The sequence below is a fragment of the Pseudorca crassidens genome, chromosome 10 (assembly GCF_039906515.1).
Source record: "Pseudorca crassidens isolate mPseCra1 chromosome 10, mPseCra1.hap1, whole genome shotgun sequence".
Lineage (NCBI taxonomy): Eukaryota > Metazoa > Chordata > Mammalia > Artiodactyla > Delphinidae > Pseudorca > Pseudorca crassidens.
Genome location: NC_090305.1, coordinates 68,798,792 through 68,818,764, shown reverse-complemented (window position 1 = coordinate 68,818,764; position 19,973 = coordinate 68,798,792). Strand labels below are relative to the sequence as shown.

General features: G+C 51.3%; 1 protein-coding gene across 4 annotated transcripts in view; it reads right to left on the bottom strand.

The window, feature by feature from the left end:
• Positions 1-3,319: 3,319 nt before the first annotated feature.
• Positions 3,320-19,973, bottom strand: part of DAG1 (dystroglycan 1) — a 66,797-nt gene continuing 50,143 nt past the window's right edge. For all 4 annotated transcript variants that reach the window (XM_067754427.1, XM_067754426.1, XM_067754424.1 and 1 more), the window contains exon 3: positions 3,320-8,151. In XM_067754427.1, the coding sequence (XP_067610528.1) occupies positions 5,749-8,151 (2,403 nt within the window). In that variant the 3' untranslated portion in view covers positions 3,320-5,748. The remainder of the gene's footprint in view (positions 8,152-19,973) is intronic.

Genomic DNA, 19,973 nt, shown 5'->3' with positions numbered 1-19,973 from the left:
CTGAACTTGCAATCTCCAAGTCTGGCCTTTGTCTGCCTGCTGCGCAAACCAGGCCCTGAATCTGTAGGGCTTGACTGCTGGCCCTCCATGCAGGACCACTACCATCCCCTGCATCCGTGGGTGTGGCCAAAGCACCACCAGGCCAGGCCAGGCTGTAAGGGCTGAAGTCACACTCAGGTTTCCCTGGGGTTCTGGGGTGGGTAGCAGCAGGTATCAGTTGCACAGCAGCAGCTGGGTTAGCACTGCTAGTTATGTATTAATAACTCCCCCAGCTGGCAGGCCTGGCATGGGCATCAGCTTTCTGAGAAGGTGGCCTTTCTGACCATAAGCTAACAGTACAGACTGAGGAATTCCTAGTAAGGCTGAACAAAGTACATCTTCCTCTTGCCTTCAGAGAACAGAAAGGTCATGTGTTCCCCTGAGCCCTCCCTCCCCCAGTCTGCTCATTTCAACCAAGCCCTCCCTCATCCCCGGATCTGCTCCAGGGATCTTCTTGGGGCTCAGAGGGTGGCTGTGTCCCTCTCCTAGCCCTGCCTGGCCTAGGGTGTCTCTGAGGAGAGGAGTAAGCTGATTGTACTGCCTGGGACACAGGGTGAGCCTTGGGAGGCACAGTGGCTGCTGAGTCAGAGCCATTGGGGTCACACTGGATGCCTCCTTAGCCTCTCATTTGCCCTCTAATCACGGTACTGGACACAGAAACGCTGGCCTCCCCCCTACACACATATGCACCATGTGCTCCTCAAACAAGAGGAGGACTCCATCCCTTTCAGCGGATCCCCCAGGCCCTGCTTCTTGTCCAGCCCAACTAGGCACATGTTCCCTGAGGGTGAGTTCACCCAGGACAAAGCTGGTCCTCTCCCACAGGCACACCCAGAGGAAAGCTGCTGCCACCTCCCATCAGGACCTCCCCATCCCCTACCATCGTGGGCTGGAGCCAGCCCCATTCTTCACCTTTCTCTCCCAAGACCTTTTGCAACAGAGATGCTGAGGGAAATGGGGCATGATCCCTGGAAAAGGAGCTGGCCTAACCTGAACTCCCAGCCATTTTAGCAAGTCCCAAACCTGGGCTTTGCCCTCTACAGCCTGAGGCTGCAACACCATGAGGACACAAGGCAAGAATACACTCAGCCCTGCCTTTGGGAGCTCTAGCCAGCTGCCAAATGGATGTTCCCTGCTGTCCTAGTGAGTGCCCAGGGCTGTGGAGAGAGCTTTGGGCAGGGTGTTCCCTGGGGCTTCAGGGTGCCCCCACTCCAGGGTCGACTCAGAGAAAGTGTCATCTGCTACCGCATCCCTGTCTGTTTCTACTGCCAAGTGTCTTCTCCTAGGGGCACAGCAACTGGAGCCGCCTGGCTTCCATCCAGGACCCTCCCAGATCCGCAGCACTTTAGGCCGTGTTCTCAGCTCTCAGGCTGGAGGAAGAGGAGACTCAGGGAGCATCTAACAAGCGCTGAGCCCTACTGTGTGCAGGCCCCATGCTGGCCTCCACCGCAGGAATCCTGGAGGTTTACAAAAGCTAAGGTGCAAAGGAAAGGTCCTTATTCCTTCCTGCCTAAGTACGTCCGAATTCAAGGTTTGCCAGCAGGGCCCCAGTAACAGAAGGCATCTGGAAGCCTGGGCCCCAGACTCGCCCCTCGCATTTATTTTCTGCTAGCTTCCCTTTCTGAAGGAGAACGGCCGCGGCGAAAGGCAGGCTCCAAACCCCAGCAACTCGCACCCTAACGCCCTCAGGGTCTCTGCCTAGATGTCTGAGCGAGAAAAGACCCGCCCAGTTAAAGCGCCAGTCCGCGGCCTAACTCGGAGCGGCTCTCGGCAGCAGGCCCTACCGCCTTAGCCCTGCCTACAGCCCCGCTCGGCCCCGCCCCCCTCCAGGGTTGGTCCAGTGCCCGGCCGTCTCTGCTCTGCTCTAGGCCGGGTTCCACCCTCCTACAGCCAGCCTCCGCTGTTACTTAACCCCGCCCACAGCCTGACTCGCCCATTGCTGTCAGGCTTACTCCAGCCTGAGGCGCCACCTCCTGGGAGTCCATGGACACTGTCCCCCCTCTTTGGCCCAGAGCCCCTGGCAATTGGCTCTCCGCCGGGCTGACATGGGGCGCCCCTGAACCACTACCAAGGCTGAGAGCTGCCCCTGCTACCGCCCGGAAACCACCCAGGGGCACCTCCTGGACACAAGGAGCCTTCACAGGGACACAAACAGACCAACTTAGCCCCACCCCAGCTGAGACTCTAGGGTCACCTCCATCAGTGGCTTCAGGTTAAACATGAAGCAGAACTTCCTGAGGCCAAGAGAGCAAAGGCAGGGTCATTTCCTGGGCTCCTGCTGCTAGGTCTTGGGGTGAGGTATGTGTCCCTGAACTCTGCACTGGGGACAGCTTTTCCTGGTATTTATCAGTGTGGTATCCTACAAGTAATTCACCCCCAACTCCCCACTCTGGGACTCAGTTCTATCTGCAATACAGGACCAGTCTCAGCTCTGGGTCTTGAAAGCTGTGAGCAGAGCAGCAGCCTGGGTGCTGTAGGTGGAGATGGTGAGGACCCTGTGGTGGTGGGAGTGAGCCCAAAAGAGGCACCAGTTGTTCTGTGACCAATGGCCCTGATCCTGCCTCTGAAGACACAGCTGCTGCATGCCCTGCCTCCCACGCCCTGGCAGTGTCCCAGGACAACCTGCCCCTTCCTGGGCACTAAGTCATGCTAAGGCTACCCAGCTGGCCTGTCCATCCCAGGCAGGGCACTTAGGGGCAGGCCCCCAGAAACTACAGGCCCAATGAAGGCAGAACATCCTGGCCAGAAACCATTCTCCCCTTCTCCCCACCCCAAGGCCAAGGCCAAGGCCAAACCTGCCTGAGACTACCTGGGAGACTGGCCAGCCTCAACCCCACAAGGTAGTAGGCAGGGGGCCCAGCCTGAGGGACCCCTGTCTGGAACCTGCAGAAGCTGACCCACTCTGGGGCAGACAGCTTGTAACAAGACCTCTCCCACCATCCTCCTCTCCCGCCCAGTCTCACTGGGTTTTCTGCCCGTTCCTCTCCCCACCCCGCACTACAGATGAGGAAATTGAGGCTCAAGGAGATTTATCTCAGCTGGCTCAGGCAGAAGAGGTGCTAAGGAGGGCTCACTGGTTGACAGAGCTTCTGGTGCACACACCCACCCCTCCCAGAGGAACAGAAATGGTAAGGATGTGAAGGCTATTTGGTCAGCTGCTCAAAGGCCACCTCCGAGTGGGCCTAGCTGGGTCCCCTCTTCCCTCTGTTACATGGACTCTAGTTCCACCCTACACTCATGTTGTGTAGGGGCTAGGGAAAAAGATGCTTGGAGGCAATGGTATTGTAATAAAGACACTTTTATTTAGTTCGATATGTTTCTATACAGAATGCAGAAAACACATCTTAAAATCATATAGAAGGAAATAAAAACACGTCAGTGGTTGGTGAACACTTGAATGTGAGATTGGCTCTCTGTCTCACAGAGTCCAAAGACCACTGCCAGCCGGGCACTCAGGGGAGGAGGCGGCCCGCAAGGGCATTGTTGCTGTTGTTATTCTGTTCACTGCCCCATCGCCTCCTGTTGCTATGGTAACAGGCCATTCTGGGCCAGCCACGTCTCTGCGTGGCAATGCCCGATGGTGGGGTTGCTAGGGGCAACGGAGCTATTTGGAAGGCCTTTCAAAGCCCTCACCTGGAACACTGGAAATTGTTTATCTTTTGGCAAGGTCATCAAAAATAATCTCACCAGGTCAGACTCAGCTTGCGCTCCTGACTCCGGGGCACTGGGGAAACTCCGGCTTGGATCAGGGCTTGGAGGCACAAGGCCCAGTCATCACAGGTCCACTGAGCCCTCATCTACAGGCTTCCCCCACAGTGGCACTGCTCACCCCACCAGGGGACCAGGCAGGAGAGAGAGGCTAGGCCCTGGGGGAGAAGGCGCAAGCGGGAATACCCTCCAGAGAAGGGCAGGGTGGAGACCCCTCCACTCTGACCGTTCCTCCCCTCCTGAGGCAGCACACATGAATCCTCTGCAAAATGGTCAGTATGGCTTAGAAGTGGCTGCTTGGTGTGCAAAGGGAGCCTGGGTCCACCCACCCACCCGCCCTCGATCACGGAAGGGATACGTTATTGCAAAAGGCATTCCTCCCTAAAAGGTACCCAAAATAACTCTCAGACATCAAGAAGTCATGCTCAAAATGGTTTCTTCCAAAGGAGGAGAATCAAAGCTGAGTGGGTGCCCCTGAGTCACGGGACAGAGATGCAGATGGATGGACGGATGTTCTGCTAAAAAAGGCAAAAGAAGCCCCAGTGTAATTCCAGAATTTAAACCATTAGGAAAAGAAGGGGGGAAAAAAATCAAAATGAGCAAAGCCGTCAGTCCCATGGAATCAACACTAGGAGCTTGTACAAACTGCTGTAAGCATCACCATTTTTAATCGTTTTTTTTAATAAAACAATTTGAGGCTGTATAAAAACTTTAGTAAAAAATTAGCTTTGAGAGCCCCCCTATTTTTACTATGAACTATTGCTGGCACTCCTCCCCAGCCACCAGACCTTTCCCAGCTGTTCAAGCCCAAGGCCTGGGACTGGAGCGCCAGAGAAAAGGGGTGGGGTGGGTCAGGGTTGGGCTGTGGACTGTTGGGACAAAGTGGCCAAGGTCAAGTGAGGAAAGAGCATCACATGACATAAAAATATTGCATCTTCACCAAAATGTCCCCCACTGAGTGTTTCAAAACTCCGTGATATTCCTTTTAGGAGGGGGAAAAAAAAACACACAGAAAAAGGGTAAAAGAAAACAGGCTGATGTGGTCGAGTCTCTCGACCTCCCCAGGCATCCCCACGAGCAGCTGGCCCACCTGGAGCACCTAGGTTGGGGGCCACGGCCACCACTGCCTCTTGGAGTCCCTTTTCTATGGAAATGAAGACCCCTTGGTTGTGGGCCGCTAGCGTGCATGGGGTGGGGGTGTGGATGTCCATGGCCTAAGAGGCCCCTCCAGCTTCCAGCCCCTGGCAACAGTGGGACAGCAAACCCAGCACCAGGGCCCTGGCCCCTGAGCCAGGGCCAGGAGGCCCCCAGTCAGGCTCTCTGGGGTATCAGAGCAACAAAGTTTACGTAGTGTGAAAAAATAGGATTCCTTTGATAAAAAATACTGTCCCTTGGTCTTCTCTAAGTTTGAAACACCCTGGGAGCTTATTTTTAGCAAAGCAATTTCCCATACCCACCCAAAAATTACACATACAAGTTTAGGTAAACAGCAGATTAAATGTAAAAACTTAACCTTAACTTCTGAAAGTCCTTTGAATTTAATCTTTAGCTACTGTTTTCCATGTTACATCCTGCAGCTAGACACACGTGAATAGAAAAAACAGTACAGTTAGTGTTAAAGGCAAAACGCAGAGAGCCGGGAGGCCGCCCAGCACTGCCTGCGAGTTCATTCACGGTTCCTCGCTCCCTCCATCTACCTCTACTCCAAACGGTGCTTTCAGAGCCAGCCTTCAAAAACGCAGCGAAGAATTTTCTATGAACAAACAAAAAGCTGTTAGGCAAAAATTAAAAGTAAAAATGTCCCCAAAGTCTCTCCAGCTGCTTTGGGGTTTAGGAGGACCAAGTGGGCGGGCTTGTCCAGGCCCCGTGTGTGTCAGCGTGTGCTAGGTCAGGTGTCGGCTCCCAGTGGGCGATGGTCTGCAGGCCACTGGTCTCCACAGACAACACCGTGTTGTCTCCAGGGCCCTGCCCTACCCCTGCCTCCACCCAGGCGCTTGTGGGTTAAGGGGGGACATAGGGAGGGGGCGACCGGTATGGGGTCATGTTCTTGGGACGGGAGCCCTTGCCCTCCATGGGGGCTGTGAAGGGCGGCGGGGGCTGGTAGGGAGGCGCATTGGGATCCTCATCCCGCAGGGGTGTGTACTCTCCCACGGTGTCCTGGTTCAGAGGAGTGGTCTCGGGCACATTCTGGTTGGGGTACTCAGGAGGGGGGAGGGGGGCTTTTTCCTCCTGCAGGATAAGTGGCATGCTGGAGGAGGGTGGGGGCTTGGAGTCGTCCAGTTCGTCTGCAAAGATGATAGGCACCCCCTTCTTGATGAAGGTGGCCTGGTCCTCGAGGGTGAGTTTGCCCTTCCTCTTCTTGCGATAGCAGATCATGGCAATGATGCCAGCGATAAGCAGGATGGCTGCAACCACCACGGCCGGAATGACCGTGTGCAGGTAGACATCATCCTCGCTGCTCTTCTCAGGGTCCCGATCTGGCACCTCCGTAGGTGGTGCCTCTGAGGGCACCCTCCTGGGTGGCGCCACTGGGACAAACTGTAGATGCCGACAGCTGCCAGAGCCTGTCACAGAAATGCTCATGGCCTTGAAGTCGGGCTCCAAGGCGTTGGTGAAGGCAGCTCGAGGTCTGCCATCATCCTCAGCGATCCTCCGGCTCAGCCCCGTGATCTGCTCCTTGGGGCAGGGCTCCAGGGGCAGTGTATTGTTGGTCCATTCCACCACAATGGAGCCCCGGGTGATATTCTGCAGAGTGATGGTGCTGCAGTTGCGGTCCCCAAAGGCGAAGGCCAGCTTCTTCACCAGGGCAATCTTCTTGTGAATGTCATTCACCACAGCTGCTGGGTCACCCACAAACTTGGCCTTGAACCTAGCAGGAGCCCTATCCCCTTGAGGGCGCCTGTGGACATGGATCTCGAAGGCATCCACAGCTGATAGGCCCCCTTTGTCTGTGGCGTGCATGAAATATTCGTGCTTGCCCACGTGGCTGCTGTCAGGCAGGCCATACATGAGCTGGCTGTTGCTGTTGAACTGCACCCAAGACTTCTCGCCTACCAACTGCTGCTCCCGAAGCTTCAGGGTCAGCTTCAGCTTATCAGTGGTGGTGTCCTCGTTGTCATAGAAGGTGTCTGACGGGATCTTCACCTCAAAATAGGTGCCAACCCAGGCATCCACCCTGTCGATATGGTTCTTGAGCTCTGGGCGCTGGTTGGGTTCTCCTCCGCGGGGCATCCCACTGGTGGTGGTGCGGATGCGAGTAGGCGGGGAGGCGGTTTCCAATCTGGTGACGGGAGCTTTGGTGGTGACCCGGGGCACTGGTCGGGGTGTCCGTGGCTTCTTGGTCGGCCTTCTAGTTGTGGTGGTTGAGGAATCAGTAGAAGGTGTGGCTGGTTTTGGCGTGGATACTCGTGGCTTCTTGGTGGTAATTGTGGGAGGGGTAGCAACTGCCGTGGGCTCCACATAGCCAGGAATGGTCATTGTTGGGCGGATCTGGCCAGGAACTGTGGTGCCAGCTTCTGACACCCGAGTGGGCTGGATGGGGCCGAGGGTTGGGGTCTGAATAATGGCACCTCGAGTCCGAATGGTGACTGTGGGCTTCCCAGGAACAGGATCCCTGACTGGAGGAGTCATGGTCTCGGTTGGAGGAGCAATGGCTGGAGATGTGGGGGTGGGCACAATTCTGGATGGTGGCTCCTGGATGGCTGTGGTTGGGGGCCCAATGGCAGTGACAGGTGTGGGTGTGGCATGGATCTGCCTCCGGATACGTTTGGGGAGAGGGGGTTTCTTGTTGGCGATGTGCCAACCCACCACAGGGTAGCCAAGCTGGGCAGACATAGCACCTTCCCTGGCAGGGACCTCCACACCACGAATGTCAGGCACACTGTTCTGGTTCAGGGAGCAGCCCAGCTTCCAGGAGAGCAGGGCCCCATTCTCTACCACCTTTTTTGCATTTCCTGGGCCAGCCATGAAAGCCGACATGTCAAACAGTCTGTTATTCACTACTGGCACCAACTTCATGTTGTGAAGCTCCACTTCTGAGAAGCTCCGCATCCTGTGCAGAAGGTCAATCCTTTGCTTTGGGGTCATCTTGGTGAGGTCAGCATCCAGAATTACCGTCAGGACAGTCACAGGCTCATCGGCAGCACAGACAGATGATACCACCTCACCAGGGTCTGGTGACGCCGCCCGCACAGACTGTGGCTCACTGTGGTCTTCAGGGTAGACCTCAACAGAGAACACACTGGAAGTCTGCGGGACGTGGCTTCCATTGGCCCCCAGCCGTGCAGTGCTCACTGAAATGTAATGCACGCCCTTATCAGTGTCAAGGGGGAGACCCTCCAGGGTGTGGCTCTGTGGGTCCCACTGCAGCCAGGATGGTAAGGTCTCCTTCCCTGCTGCTGATACCTAGAAGAGATGTCAGCATGAGTTAATTGCCACCATCACTGCATAACCCGAAAATGATCACAACAGTGAACCAATGGCCTAGCCTGTGTGACAGGCCTGAGGTACATTCAGAATTCCTGGTGGAGGAACCAACGCCTCTCTCCTGGAGCTCATTTACCTATCACGAAAGACTGGGGCTGCCAGATGGGCTAGCATGGAAGGCAAATGGTTCGCCCAAGGCCACACGGTGGGGAGACAGCAGTTCTGGCACTCAAAACACATGTCTCATCCCAGAGAACTGATGCCAGGGAGCTCAAGAACGTTGCAGGTTTTTATACCAACGAAGTGCCCTGCCACCTACTCGTCCACTCTGCCTGCAGAATCAAGCCTGGGTGTCTCACCCCTCAGCACTACTTTCCAGCCTTGCCTCAGACTTCTACCCTACCCTCCACAGACACCACAACTTTGCTCAAGGTATATGCCTGGCCTAGAGTGCCTCTCCTGCCCAGAAGTGGAAATGCACACAGGTCTGGGTGCAGGGACAACTCAATACCCCCAAATGCCTCATTTTACAACCACCATGTTACATTCAAGTGTAGTGGGGCACATTTGGTTAGCTGTATCTAATGTCTTAACAGTGCTTTTCAAATCTCAAGAAAAACTGCAATGTCCAGGGTAGGGGAATGTAAACAATTATCCTAAGAAGAGCGTTTATGAAAGGCATTCCAAGGACCTCCAGTCTCTCTAAAAGAGAATTCTATAGTCAACTAAGTTTGGGAAATGGACAGAGCTCACCTCTGTCCTTGGAAAGCCGAAGCACAGAGCAGGCCTCAGGAGCTCATCCCCTTTTCCACCCAACAGCACCTCCCAGACTTATTTCAGGGTGGAAGTCCTTCTCCACAGCAACATGACTGGTAATACGTAAAGCCCCCAAGGGAATGCCACCATAAAAACTTCCACCATCAGCTGACAAGAGGGAAACAAGACTCGCCTCTTGCCCAGGCCCCATCTATGACTTCTCTCACCTTCGGGAAACACCTACTCCTGCCCCCAATGCAAGAAAGGTGGGACCCACTCTCTGGTCTGCCTAAAGGCACTCTCAGTCAGCTCCACTGCCCTGTCCGTCAAGTCCAGAAACACAATGGCCAACAGATGGCATGTCTTACTGCCAGCCTCGGCCCAGGGATTGCCCTTCATGGTCACTGCTTGTCAGGAGAGGGAAACTAAAACGCTTCCCTCCCTGTGGCAGGAAGGCCACAGCTATAGCTTCTGGGTTCCCCAGGGGCTCTGGTTCGTCAGGCTTCCTCCTTCCAAGAGCCGGGTGCCTGAGTGATTGGGGAAGAGACCCTGAACTCATACCTGCTCTTCCCAGCTAGGACCCGGGTGTCAATGAGCATGCCATTCCATCAACCTTATCAGAGACCAGATATTTACCCTGCCTGTAAAGAGATTTCTTACCTCCAGCAAAAAGCCATGAGAAGACATATGACATTATTAGGAGTTGTCCTTTATTGACTGCTCTCTGAACTACTGAGTTCACAGAGTTTCTTTTGTGACCACATTCCATCAACACTAGGGTGCACAGTCATCTAATTAATGAACCACTAAGAATCTCCCATCCCATCACTCACCATCCACTGCAAACAGAACCAACATCAGAAATGGTAAAATAACTGTAAACATGGGTGTCTTCAAATCCATGAAAAACACTAAATATATTCTTCCTTTACAATCTTTTTTAGCCACAAAAATACTTATCACAACTGCTTTGACTGAAAAACCTATGCTTTAAATTTTTTCAGTTCAATTATGTTAAATACAAAAACTGCCACATCCACATACAAACATATAAAGCAAAGGTTGAATGATCTAGTTTTGCAAAAAATGTGAAGCAAAGATGTTAAGGCCAAATGGAGTAGTCAAGGGAACCATGAGATCTTTTACAGGGGTGGGGTAAGAACTTCCTGAGAGGAAGAGAGTAGGTGAGCCAGGGCGCAGACCCAGGTTTCCGGCCACCCAAAGGTATTTCTCCTAAGCCCACTCCATCCCAATGACTACCACTGGAATGAGAGCACATCTGCAAGAGATCAGGCAGAGAAAGGAGAAAGGGAGGGCCAAGAATGGAGCTCTGGATGAAGTCAGCCAAGGAGAAGCCACTTGTAGAGAAGACTGAACAGGGCCAAGAGAGACCAGGAGAGGCTCCAGATGGGTGCCAAGTGGCTGGCCAGGCCCATGGGATATGCCTCAGTGGCCAGGCAGTTAGGCCTGTGCCCAGCGCCGTGTGTTCCATCAGCACAGATGAGTAAGCAGCGCCAGTGCTTTTTCAAGTCTGTCTCAATTACGTAAGGGCACTTTATAACAGAGAGAACAGAGAAGGGCCCTCATCTCCTCAAGCTCCCCTGGCTGGCTCAGCTTCCCATTCTGCTGACCCCCAACAGCCACAGTTCTGTTGTCAGACATGCCCTAAGGCATAAACCCAGGTTGGTCAAGGCTCCCACACAGCCAGACTTAGAAAATATACACTTATTTGAACTATGCCAAGTCACATTTTAACATGTTAATAACGTGTAATATAAATAACAAACATTAAAGAAAACCCCAGGTTTCACCAAAGTAAGTTATAATGCTCAATCTCAAACTGGGCGATGGAAGAGCAGAACTGTGTACCTTCATTTTGGTTACAGAAACAAATTCTTTCACTATGGTCTACCCACAGCTTTAGAGACAACATTTGGGATAAGCCATGTCAGAAAAACAGAGCCAAGCCACTCCACCCTGCACCTGCCCTCCCTTCTGCAAATTCTGGCTCCTCAAGGTACTAGAGCCCTGGCCACAGGATAGGTGTTCAACCTGGATCTACACCCGGAAGCAAACAGTCCCTGGTGTCTTGGGTACTCCTCAGACAAGGAGAGATTCTAACCTGAACGTTCTAAAATCCATGCATCTCTGAACATCTTGGTACTGCAAACATCAGATCCAGGCAGCACTTTGGTTGGCAATGATTCATTTTAATATAAAGGCCACAGGAAGCAAAACAAATCTGAGTTCCACAAGGAACCTACCCAAGTCACAGGGAAGCTGACATCTCTGCATTTTCAAGGCCATTTAGGGAAAGCCCCTGAACTGGGAAGTTTGAACATGCCTGAAGGTCTGGCAGTGTCCACAGTCCCCAAAGGATTCCACTAGCAGCCCCCCTCCCTCTCAAGGGCACTCAGTTGAGGGAACGCTCTGGGATGCAACACCTGCTCTACTGTGACAAAGCAGGAGCCCCTCAGTCCATGGGAACTCTGGACATCCTCCCCAGCTTGCAAAACTTCCAGGATCTAGACCACTTTTCCTCTCAGGACCTAAGGGTGAAGTGGGATATGAAAGTTCCTTCTCAGAGACACAGCCCCCATGACAAACCAGGACTCATCTCTATAAAAACACCGTATCCGAAGGGAAGCCCCATCTCCAGGCAGTCTGAGGCTTCATCTAACCTCAGCCTGTTTTCTCACATGTAAGAAGGGGGAAAAGATGCCAGCCTTGTATGATCACAGGGGCAGGCACACGCTGGACTCTGTCAGTGCTGGTTCCTCACCCGCCCCTATGGGCTGAGAGAGGACACAGTACACATTGTGAGGCTGCTGCAGGAATGGATCCAGGGCGTGTCCAGGCTCCACTCCCTCATCCTCTTTCCCAAATGGCCTTGGACCCAGCACACACTGAGGCTTTGTCTCCCTGTTCATACTCCAAAGCAGAAACTCAAAGCATCAAAGGGAAGTGGAGAGGCCACAGGAAGAGGAAGCCAGGACCCTAGAGGGGAACACGGCCAAGGCTGGGGACCCTCAGGGACTTGCTTACCTGTTAAGACCTGTTTGCTAAGAGTGGATGAAAACGTTGAGGGGCAGAGAGGGCAGGGAGAACTTGCTGCAGGTGACAGCCCAAAGCCAGCACTCACATCCTCTAAGTCTAAAAGAGATGTGCTTGATCCTGGCATATTTGCACATGAGATTCCGACTATCCTTGGAATCCTTAGTTTACTCATATAGAAATTTCTGTCCTAGCTGTACTGTAACCACCCACAACTGACCCTCTAAGGGCTGCCAGGCTAGGAATGGCATGCAAGAAGCAGGAATCAGAACTCTGTGTGAAGTGCTCATAACACCAGCACATGTATTTGGGGTGACAGGCTGTCCCCGGCCATGGAACTCCCCCAGGGTTTCAAGTCACCCCTAGGTTTTCAAGTCACCCTCCATCATTAAATACCAATACTCCCTTGCTGACCTTATAAAGCAGCCATCTTGGAAAGAAGACTTCAGGCAATGGGAACACCTGCAGGAGGCAGAAACTGCAGGAGGAAGCCTGATTTGAGATCATGGGCTCTAGATCACAGGCCACTCACAAAGAGCCAGAAATCTTTCCAGTTTCAGCAACCCTCAGAGAGAACATGCTTCTGAGATAGAAGGCAAGCCCAGCACTGAGGAAAATAAGATCTTGAACAGCCACATACCCAATTTTAGAAATCCTGATCCATAAAGTACATCCAAAAACATTAAGAATCAAAACCACAAAACCTGGGAAGACACATAAGGAGTTCTGAAGACTACCTGCCCAGCATTGCCCACAAAATATCACCATGACCAATGATTGGGGAACTGCCAAACGTGAAGGTTTTGGTCACTCCTCAGTCTATACTAGCAGATGACTAGTAACTGGCTATTCAGTTCTCAGACATTCTCTTCAACTTCTCCGCTGGAGCCTTCTCTGGCACAGTAGACTGTCAAACACTTGGTCTGATAAAGATACAGCACCTGTGCTAAACACCATGCAACGTAAGTAGAGTCTCTCACCCCAAATCAGCATAATATACCTGGAGAAAGAACAAATCGGCAGAGGAGCTTGTATTACTTAGTCCCTCATCAAAGAGCAGATTTCTGCCCATCAAAACTGAGGAGCTGGACTCTCACTAGGGCTTAATTAACTATATGACCACTGGTTTCTAAAACCAAGAAAACCTAAGCTTTATCATTCAGAACCCACAAGGTGGTATCTTACCCATGCAGGAGTTATGGGACTTAGAAATGGCAAGCAAAAGTTCCAGAAAGATGGATGAGCACTTTCATATCCTTGTCACTTGGGTGAGCTGATGCTGGCCAGCAAAGAGGGATCTTAGGAATAAAGTATAATCAAGAAACTGCATTTGGGGCTTCCCTGGTGGTGCAGTGGTTGGGAGTTCGCCTGCCGATGCAGGGGACATGGGTTCGTGCCCCGGTCCAGGGGGATCCCACGTGCCGTGGAGCGGCTGGGCCCATGAGCCATGGCCGCTGAGCCTGCGCGTCCGGAGCCTGTGCTCCGCGGTGGGAGAGGCCACAGCGGTGAGAGGCCCGCGTACCACAAAGAAAAAAAAAAAAAGAAACTGCATTTGGTGAGAATTCCCCCACACTACAAACCTTTTGGAGGGTCCTTTGAGCCTCAGTGGTGGCACCTTCCAACCAACACCTCAAGACAGGACAGCCCCAGGGGTTCAGGCTGGGCCCTTCCCTGAATCCCTAACAGATGTGTCAGAGGGTCTTCTCACTGGTCCATTTCACAGTGGCACAAACTGCTGCCCTGTGACACCCCACTGCTTAGGCCTCTTAGCAGCCTGCCCTGGCAAAGTCCCTGCCTTCCCTCAGACCTGGTCACTGGCTCCTGGACCCTTCAGCCCCTCACCCCTCACCCAAGCTGCGGAGCTGAGACAACCCACAGCCGTCTATGGCTGGATACCATAGGCAACACCCTGGAGGCACTCACACATGAGGTGATCAAGGCCTCCTGGGGGCAGGCCAACTGTGTGGTGGGCTCCTTTGCTCAGGGGGGTAGGAAATAGTCCCTCTGATGGAGTCAGCTTCCAGTCACGTTTCAGAGGCCCCCACGGTGCTGACTCACATTCAGGGTGATCCTGTGTCTGTGCCATGGACTATGACAATGAGACTAATCTGTGGCCAAGCTCAACTTCCACAAATGATGCACATAGGCAGTCACATGGCTGGGCTGTGGGGAGATGGCACATGTCAACACAAAGAGCCTCTGGCTTGAGGTCAAAGGCCAAGCCTTTGCCCCCACAGAAGGTGAGGAACCAGGGTAGAACCAGGGTAGACATACTTTGCTTTACCGAGTAGAGGAGAGCCACACCCATGAGAGACAATAATTGGTTCTGCTGCTTGACATTCAAACCTCAAGCCAGAATATGGCTGTTGCCACAAAGGCCAAGGCCACAGGATCACATGTTGTTGAATACAACTTGTCCAGCCCAATCAGTGCCCCTCTGGTCTGAATTATGAAGCATTTTATCTGCTGTTAACTGTTCTCATCTGAAAACAAAAATTAATCATTTTCCCCCCAAAGTAAGGGACAGCTTAGGATGGTTATAGCCACTAATAAAATTCTCAGAATCAGTCCCTCAATCCCAAGCCCTGACATCAACTATTTTTACTTCATCATGTTTTCAGTCCTTGTCAGTAATTTTTTTTCTAAAACATAGAAGCCTATATATTCAATAATAAGTATTTGAGCTGATATGTCTGGGCAAATGCCATTCTGACAACCCACCCCCAAGGATGCCTTCCTTCGCCAACCCACATTTCCCAGTGTGCTCTGTTCACAAGGGATCAATTCAGAGCCAGGGAACACCCACTTGAGGCAGGAAGAAACTGCAGTTCATCTCACGCAGGCGGGGTTGCCACAAAGCTCGCAAGCATCCAAAGAAATACTCCTTTCATGAGCTCCCCTTCCTGGCCAAAAAGAGTACCCATTGTTCTCATGGGAACAATTGGGGGCCTATGCCAGCAGATGAGAGCACAGTCCCAGGAAGGGCTGCTCCCAGTCTGCCAACATCTTGGGCTGAGAGAAATTCCACATTGTCTCCAGACAAGGAGGTTAAAGGGAAGCAGGGATGAAAAGCCATCCTCATGGGCACTACCAAAATGAGACATCTGAGGGGGATCTAGAGGGGCAGCCCAATCATTTCATGAGATGCAAAGACTTCTCTCCTGACCAACCCAGAGAGGAGGAGTTAGAACATCTCCAGCCATATCATCACCTTCCTCAGCCAGTCCTACACTCAACTCAAGTCAGAGGAGAGGCACCCTTAGGGAGCCAGCGCCAATCCTGAGGGAAGTCAGGGGGTAACTTATACTATGGCCAACTTGGGACAGCTTAGGATCTGCCCAGCAAAGGCAAAGCTGGCTTCTGTGGGACCTATACCTACAGACCCTGATGAAGAGAGAGGGTGTTCTAAGACCTAAGACTGCTGTGAGAGCAAAGAACAGTCGAGACCTGGGATGAGCTTTGCATACAGGCATCTAGTCTGGTCCAAGGGAGCACACACCAGGACCATCTCCTTTAGGGCGCCCTGAGGCCACAGGAGAAAAGAAGAGAGACCCAAGGCACAGGTCTTTCAGGAAGGTCATGCTGGCCACAAAGGTCTGGAGGTAGCCCATAGACCCTTCTTACATCAGATCAATGGAGTCCATTTGGGAGTTAAAATGGGGTCAGTAATAGCAAACTGATTCTTGAGGTAGAGCTAGAGAACAGCAGGGAAGTAATAGGTGCTGGCTGGGATGAGACTGGATAAGGGCTGTTTGGACATGAAAAGAGTCTCAGATGTGGGGCAGAGCAAAGGATCCAGGACCTCAGGGTTAATCCTCCAGGCAGGCATGTCCCCTTCTTCTTTCTCCTGACCTGTTTCCTTGAAGTCTGGTGTATAAAATATAGGGAAGTGCTTGTTTTAGGAGTTGATATTACCCGATGCGCATACCTGGCTGATGCCAAGCAGCACTTCCCCTGTCACTGTGATTCCCAAAGTTGCCACAATCTCCTGAAATACCACAACCATCAGCCCACACAGGTCCAACAAGGCTTGGCAGGTAGCCAGGGCAGCTCACTTAGCATAAGACTTGATTTTCTACCCCTTCTATAGATTGTTACATGGTCTGTTACAAACACTGAATTATTCTATCACCAACCCCCATGCACATCTCCTGACCAGTCAGCAAGTATGACAACCACACCATCTAATCTCATCAGGTCTCAGGACAGACCATGTTCTGCCTATGAGTCCTCATTAGGCAATTCAGCTAATTGACTGGAAGGCCAACCCTTACCTGGGAACCCCACATGAGGCTTAGGCAAGCTTAGTCTCTTACTGCCCTGACATAGGCTGGCATTTCTTCCTACAAACAGGCAGGTAGGCTTTTTTTCTTTTTTTAATAAGTTTATTTTATTTATCTATTTTTGGCTGTGTTGGGTCTTCGTTGCTGTGTGCGGGCTTTCTGTAGTGGTGGGGAGTGGGGGCTACTCTTTGTTGTGGCACACGGGCTTCTCATTGAGGTGGCTTCTCTTGTTGCAGAGCACAGGCTCTAGGCGCACAGGCTTCAGTAGTTGTGGCATGAGGGCTCAGTAGTTGTGGCTCGTGGGCTCTAGAGCACAGGCTCAGTAGTTGCAGCACATGGGCTTAGTTGCTCCACGGCATGTGGGATCTTCCCAGACCAGGGATCGAACCCGTATCCCCTGCATTGGCAGGTGGATTCTTAACCACTGCACCACCAGGGAAGTCCCTGGCAAGTAGGCTTTGACAATCCAAAGCAGGTTTGCAGGTACTGAGGGGGTTCTCCTTCCCTCTGCCAGCCCAAAAACATTTGAAGGCCTACTATGGGACTGGAATCAAACATGCAGACTAAAAAGAATTTCAAGTACAAAAATTTGCTAAGAAGATAACACAGGGTTTTGTGAGAAATCTGCCTTCATCAGGGTGGAGGGAAAGGGCTCCAATGCTGAAACTAAGCCTGAAAGAGGTGGCTGTACCCATGCTGACAGAAGAAAAAAAGAGCCAGCAGCCTGGGGTGGGCCCTAAGCTTGGCATATCTGTGGGGCAGAAAGAGGCTGGTGTGGCTGGGACAAGGTATGCAAAGGGAAAGGGGAGAGAGAAGAGGCCAGAGGCCAGATCAAACAGGGCTTAATCTTAAGGGCAGGGTGGTAGGGGAGGCCTGTTTTTAGCAGATGTAAGCTTTACAAAGATAAAGATGTCTCTTGACTCAGTATGGAGAACAGACTAAGGGGTTAAGAACAGAGGCAGGGCGCCTGGGAAGAGGTGAGCGAGTGGTAGTTTGGATGACAGTAATAGTGATAGATATGATTTGGAGGTCACCCCAACAAGGCTCCTTGGGACCAAGATCTGAAATATTCCTCACATACACAAGAATATTGGGCAGCCTTTAAAAGTTACATTCCCAAAGAATACTTAATAACCAAGGAAAAAAAACTCAAACTACAGTGAATGAAAAAAAGGTTAAAATATAGATTCAGCATGATTTCAGGTCTGTCTAAAATGTCTGTGTGTGTATGTGACACAGACACCTCTTGATGAACACAGAAAATGATAGAGGAGTATGCTAGTGGTAGGAACCACAGGAGATTTTCTTTCTCCCTTTTTCTACAATGTACATTTATACATCATTATTATAATAGGGGGGAAAAAAAACAACTCCTTTAGTGTAAAGACTTTTCAATCCTGTTTTACACACAGGGAAAACAAAGCTCCAGGAAGGAAGTCAGGCTTTCTGATCTGATTCCCACCCCACACAACCCTGATGTCAAGACGGTTCAGGATGAAGAGTCACACATTTTCACCTGTTTTTCTACAGGCTAATCATCTACTAAATGGTGTGCTTTCCACAGATAGATATGCTCAGATAAAATCCTGTTTTCCTAGTAAAATCTCTTTGCTCCCCCAGTGAATAAGCCTGTTAAATGTCCCTCTGCCAGATACAGCAAATACTCAGCTCACAGTATCGACTCAAGGCACCTTTGGTCAAGACTAATCCATGTACAACATTCCAGTGGCCACTGGAACAAGGGTCATCGCTACAGGGTTTGGATATTCAGAAGATGAAATTTGATGCTGGGTAAGAAATGTACCTCCAAAAACGCCATTTTTCATCTAATAAACTAGAAACTGGCTTACTGGGGTGTTTTGAAGATTACATGGAAATCTTTCTCAAAGACTCTACAAACTAGAAAGAGCTCCATGGAACTGAGACAGGATCTTCGGAAGTATGACCACCTCTGAGAACACAAGGCCACCCTAAGAACAAGCCAAGAGCTAAAGAGAGGGGGTCAAAAAGGAAAAGGAAGAGAACACAAGGAGGGTCAGGTGAGGAGTGGGTCTGCCCAGATTCAAGGGAAAGGGGCATAGACACACCTCTCAATGAGAAGAGTGGCATGGAATGGAAGTGGCATGGAAGAGTGACCATTTCTAATCTAGATGCCTGGGGCTTGTGGGTCAGAGAGAGGCAAGTTGGTAAAGACTCACTGGAGCCCGGGTGTGCTTTGACCAATGGAGTACAAAGGAAGTGTCACTGTGCAAGTTTCCAAGCTCAGGCCTTAAGAGACTGGCAGCTTCCACTTCCTGTATCTTGGAATACTCAATCTTGGAACCCAGCTACTGTACTGTGAGGAAATCCAGGTATCTGTGGAAAGGTCTACATGGAGAGAAACCAAGGACCTTGATCAGCAGTCCCAGGTAAGCTCCCTGCCAACAGGCAGAACCAACTTGCCAGCCATGAATGAGCCACCTTGGAAGTAGATCCTCCAGGCCCAGGTGAGCCACTCTAACTAGTACCATGTGCAGCAGAGATGAGATTCCCAGATGAGCTCTAAATCCCTGAATTCTTGGCCACAAAATTGTGAGCAAAACCAACTGGCCGTTTCAAACCACTATGTTCTTATGCTTTAAACCAATAAACAGCCAGAACACTATGTGTATGTAGAAATCTAAGTGCAAAACAGATATTAAAAACTACCATAACAGGGCTTCCCTGGTGGCGCAGTGGTTGAGAGTCCGCCTGCCGATGCAGGGGACACAGGTTTGTGCCCCGGTCCGGGAAGATCCCACATGTCACAGAGCGGCTAGGCCCGTGAGCCATGGCCGTTGAGCCTGTGCTCAACGTTGAGCCTGTGCTCCGCAACGGGAGAGGCCACAGCAGTGAGAGGCCCGCATACCACACACACACACACACAAAATCTAGAAACAATAAATGCTGGAGAGGGTGTGGAGAAAAGGGAACCCTCTTGCACTGTTGGTGGGAATGTAAATTGATACAGCCACTGTGGAGAACAGTATGGAGGTTCCTTAAAAAACTACAAACAGAACTACCATATGACACAGCAATCCCACTACTGGGCATATACCCTGAGAAAACCATAATTCAAAAAGAGTCATGTACCAAAATGTTCATTGCAGCTCTATTTACAATAGCCCGGAGATGGAAACAACCTAAGTGTCCATCATCGGATGAATGGATAAAGAAGATGTGGCACATATATACAATGGAATATTACTTAGCCATAAAAAGAAACGAAATTGAGCTATTTGTAATGAGGTGGATGGACCTAGAATCTGTCATACAGAGTGAAGTAAGTCAGAAAGAGAGAGACAAATACCGTATGCCATCACATATATATGGAATTTAAGAAAAAAAAAATGTCATGAAGAACCTAGGGGTAAGACAGGAATAAAGACACAGAGCTACTAGAGAATGGACTTGAGGATATGGGGAGGGGGAAGGGTAAGCTGTGACAAAGCGAGAGAGAGGCATGGACATATATACACTACCAAACGTAAGGTAGATAGCTAGTGGGAAGCAGCCGCATAGCACAGGGAGATCAGCTCAGTGCTTTGTGATCGCCGGGAGGGGTGGGATAGGGAGGGTGGGAGGGAGGGAGACGCAAGAGGGAAGAGATATGGGAACATATGTATATATATAACTGATTCATTTTGTTGTAAAGCAGAAACTAACACACCATTGTAAAGCAATTATACT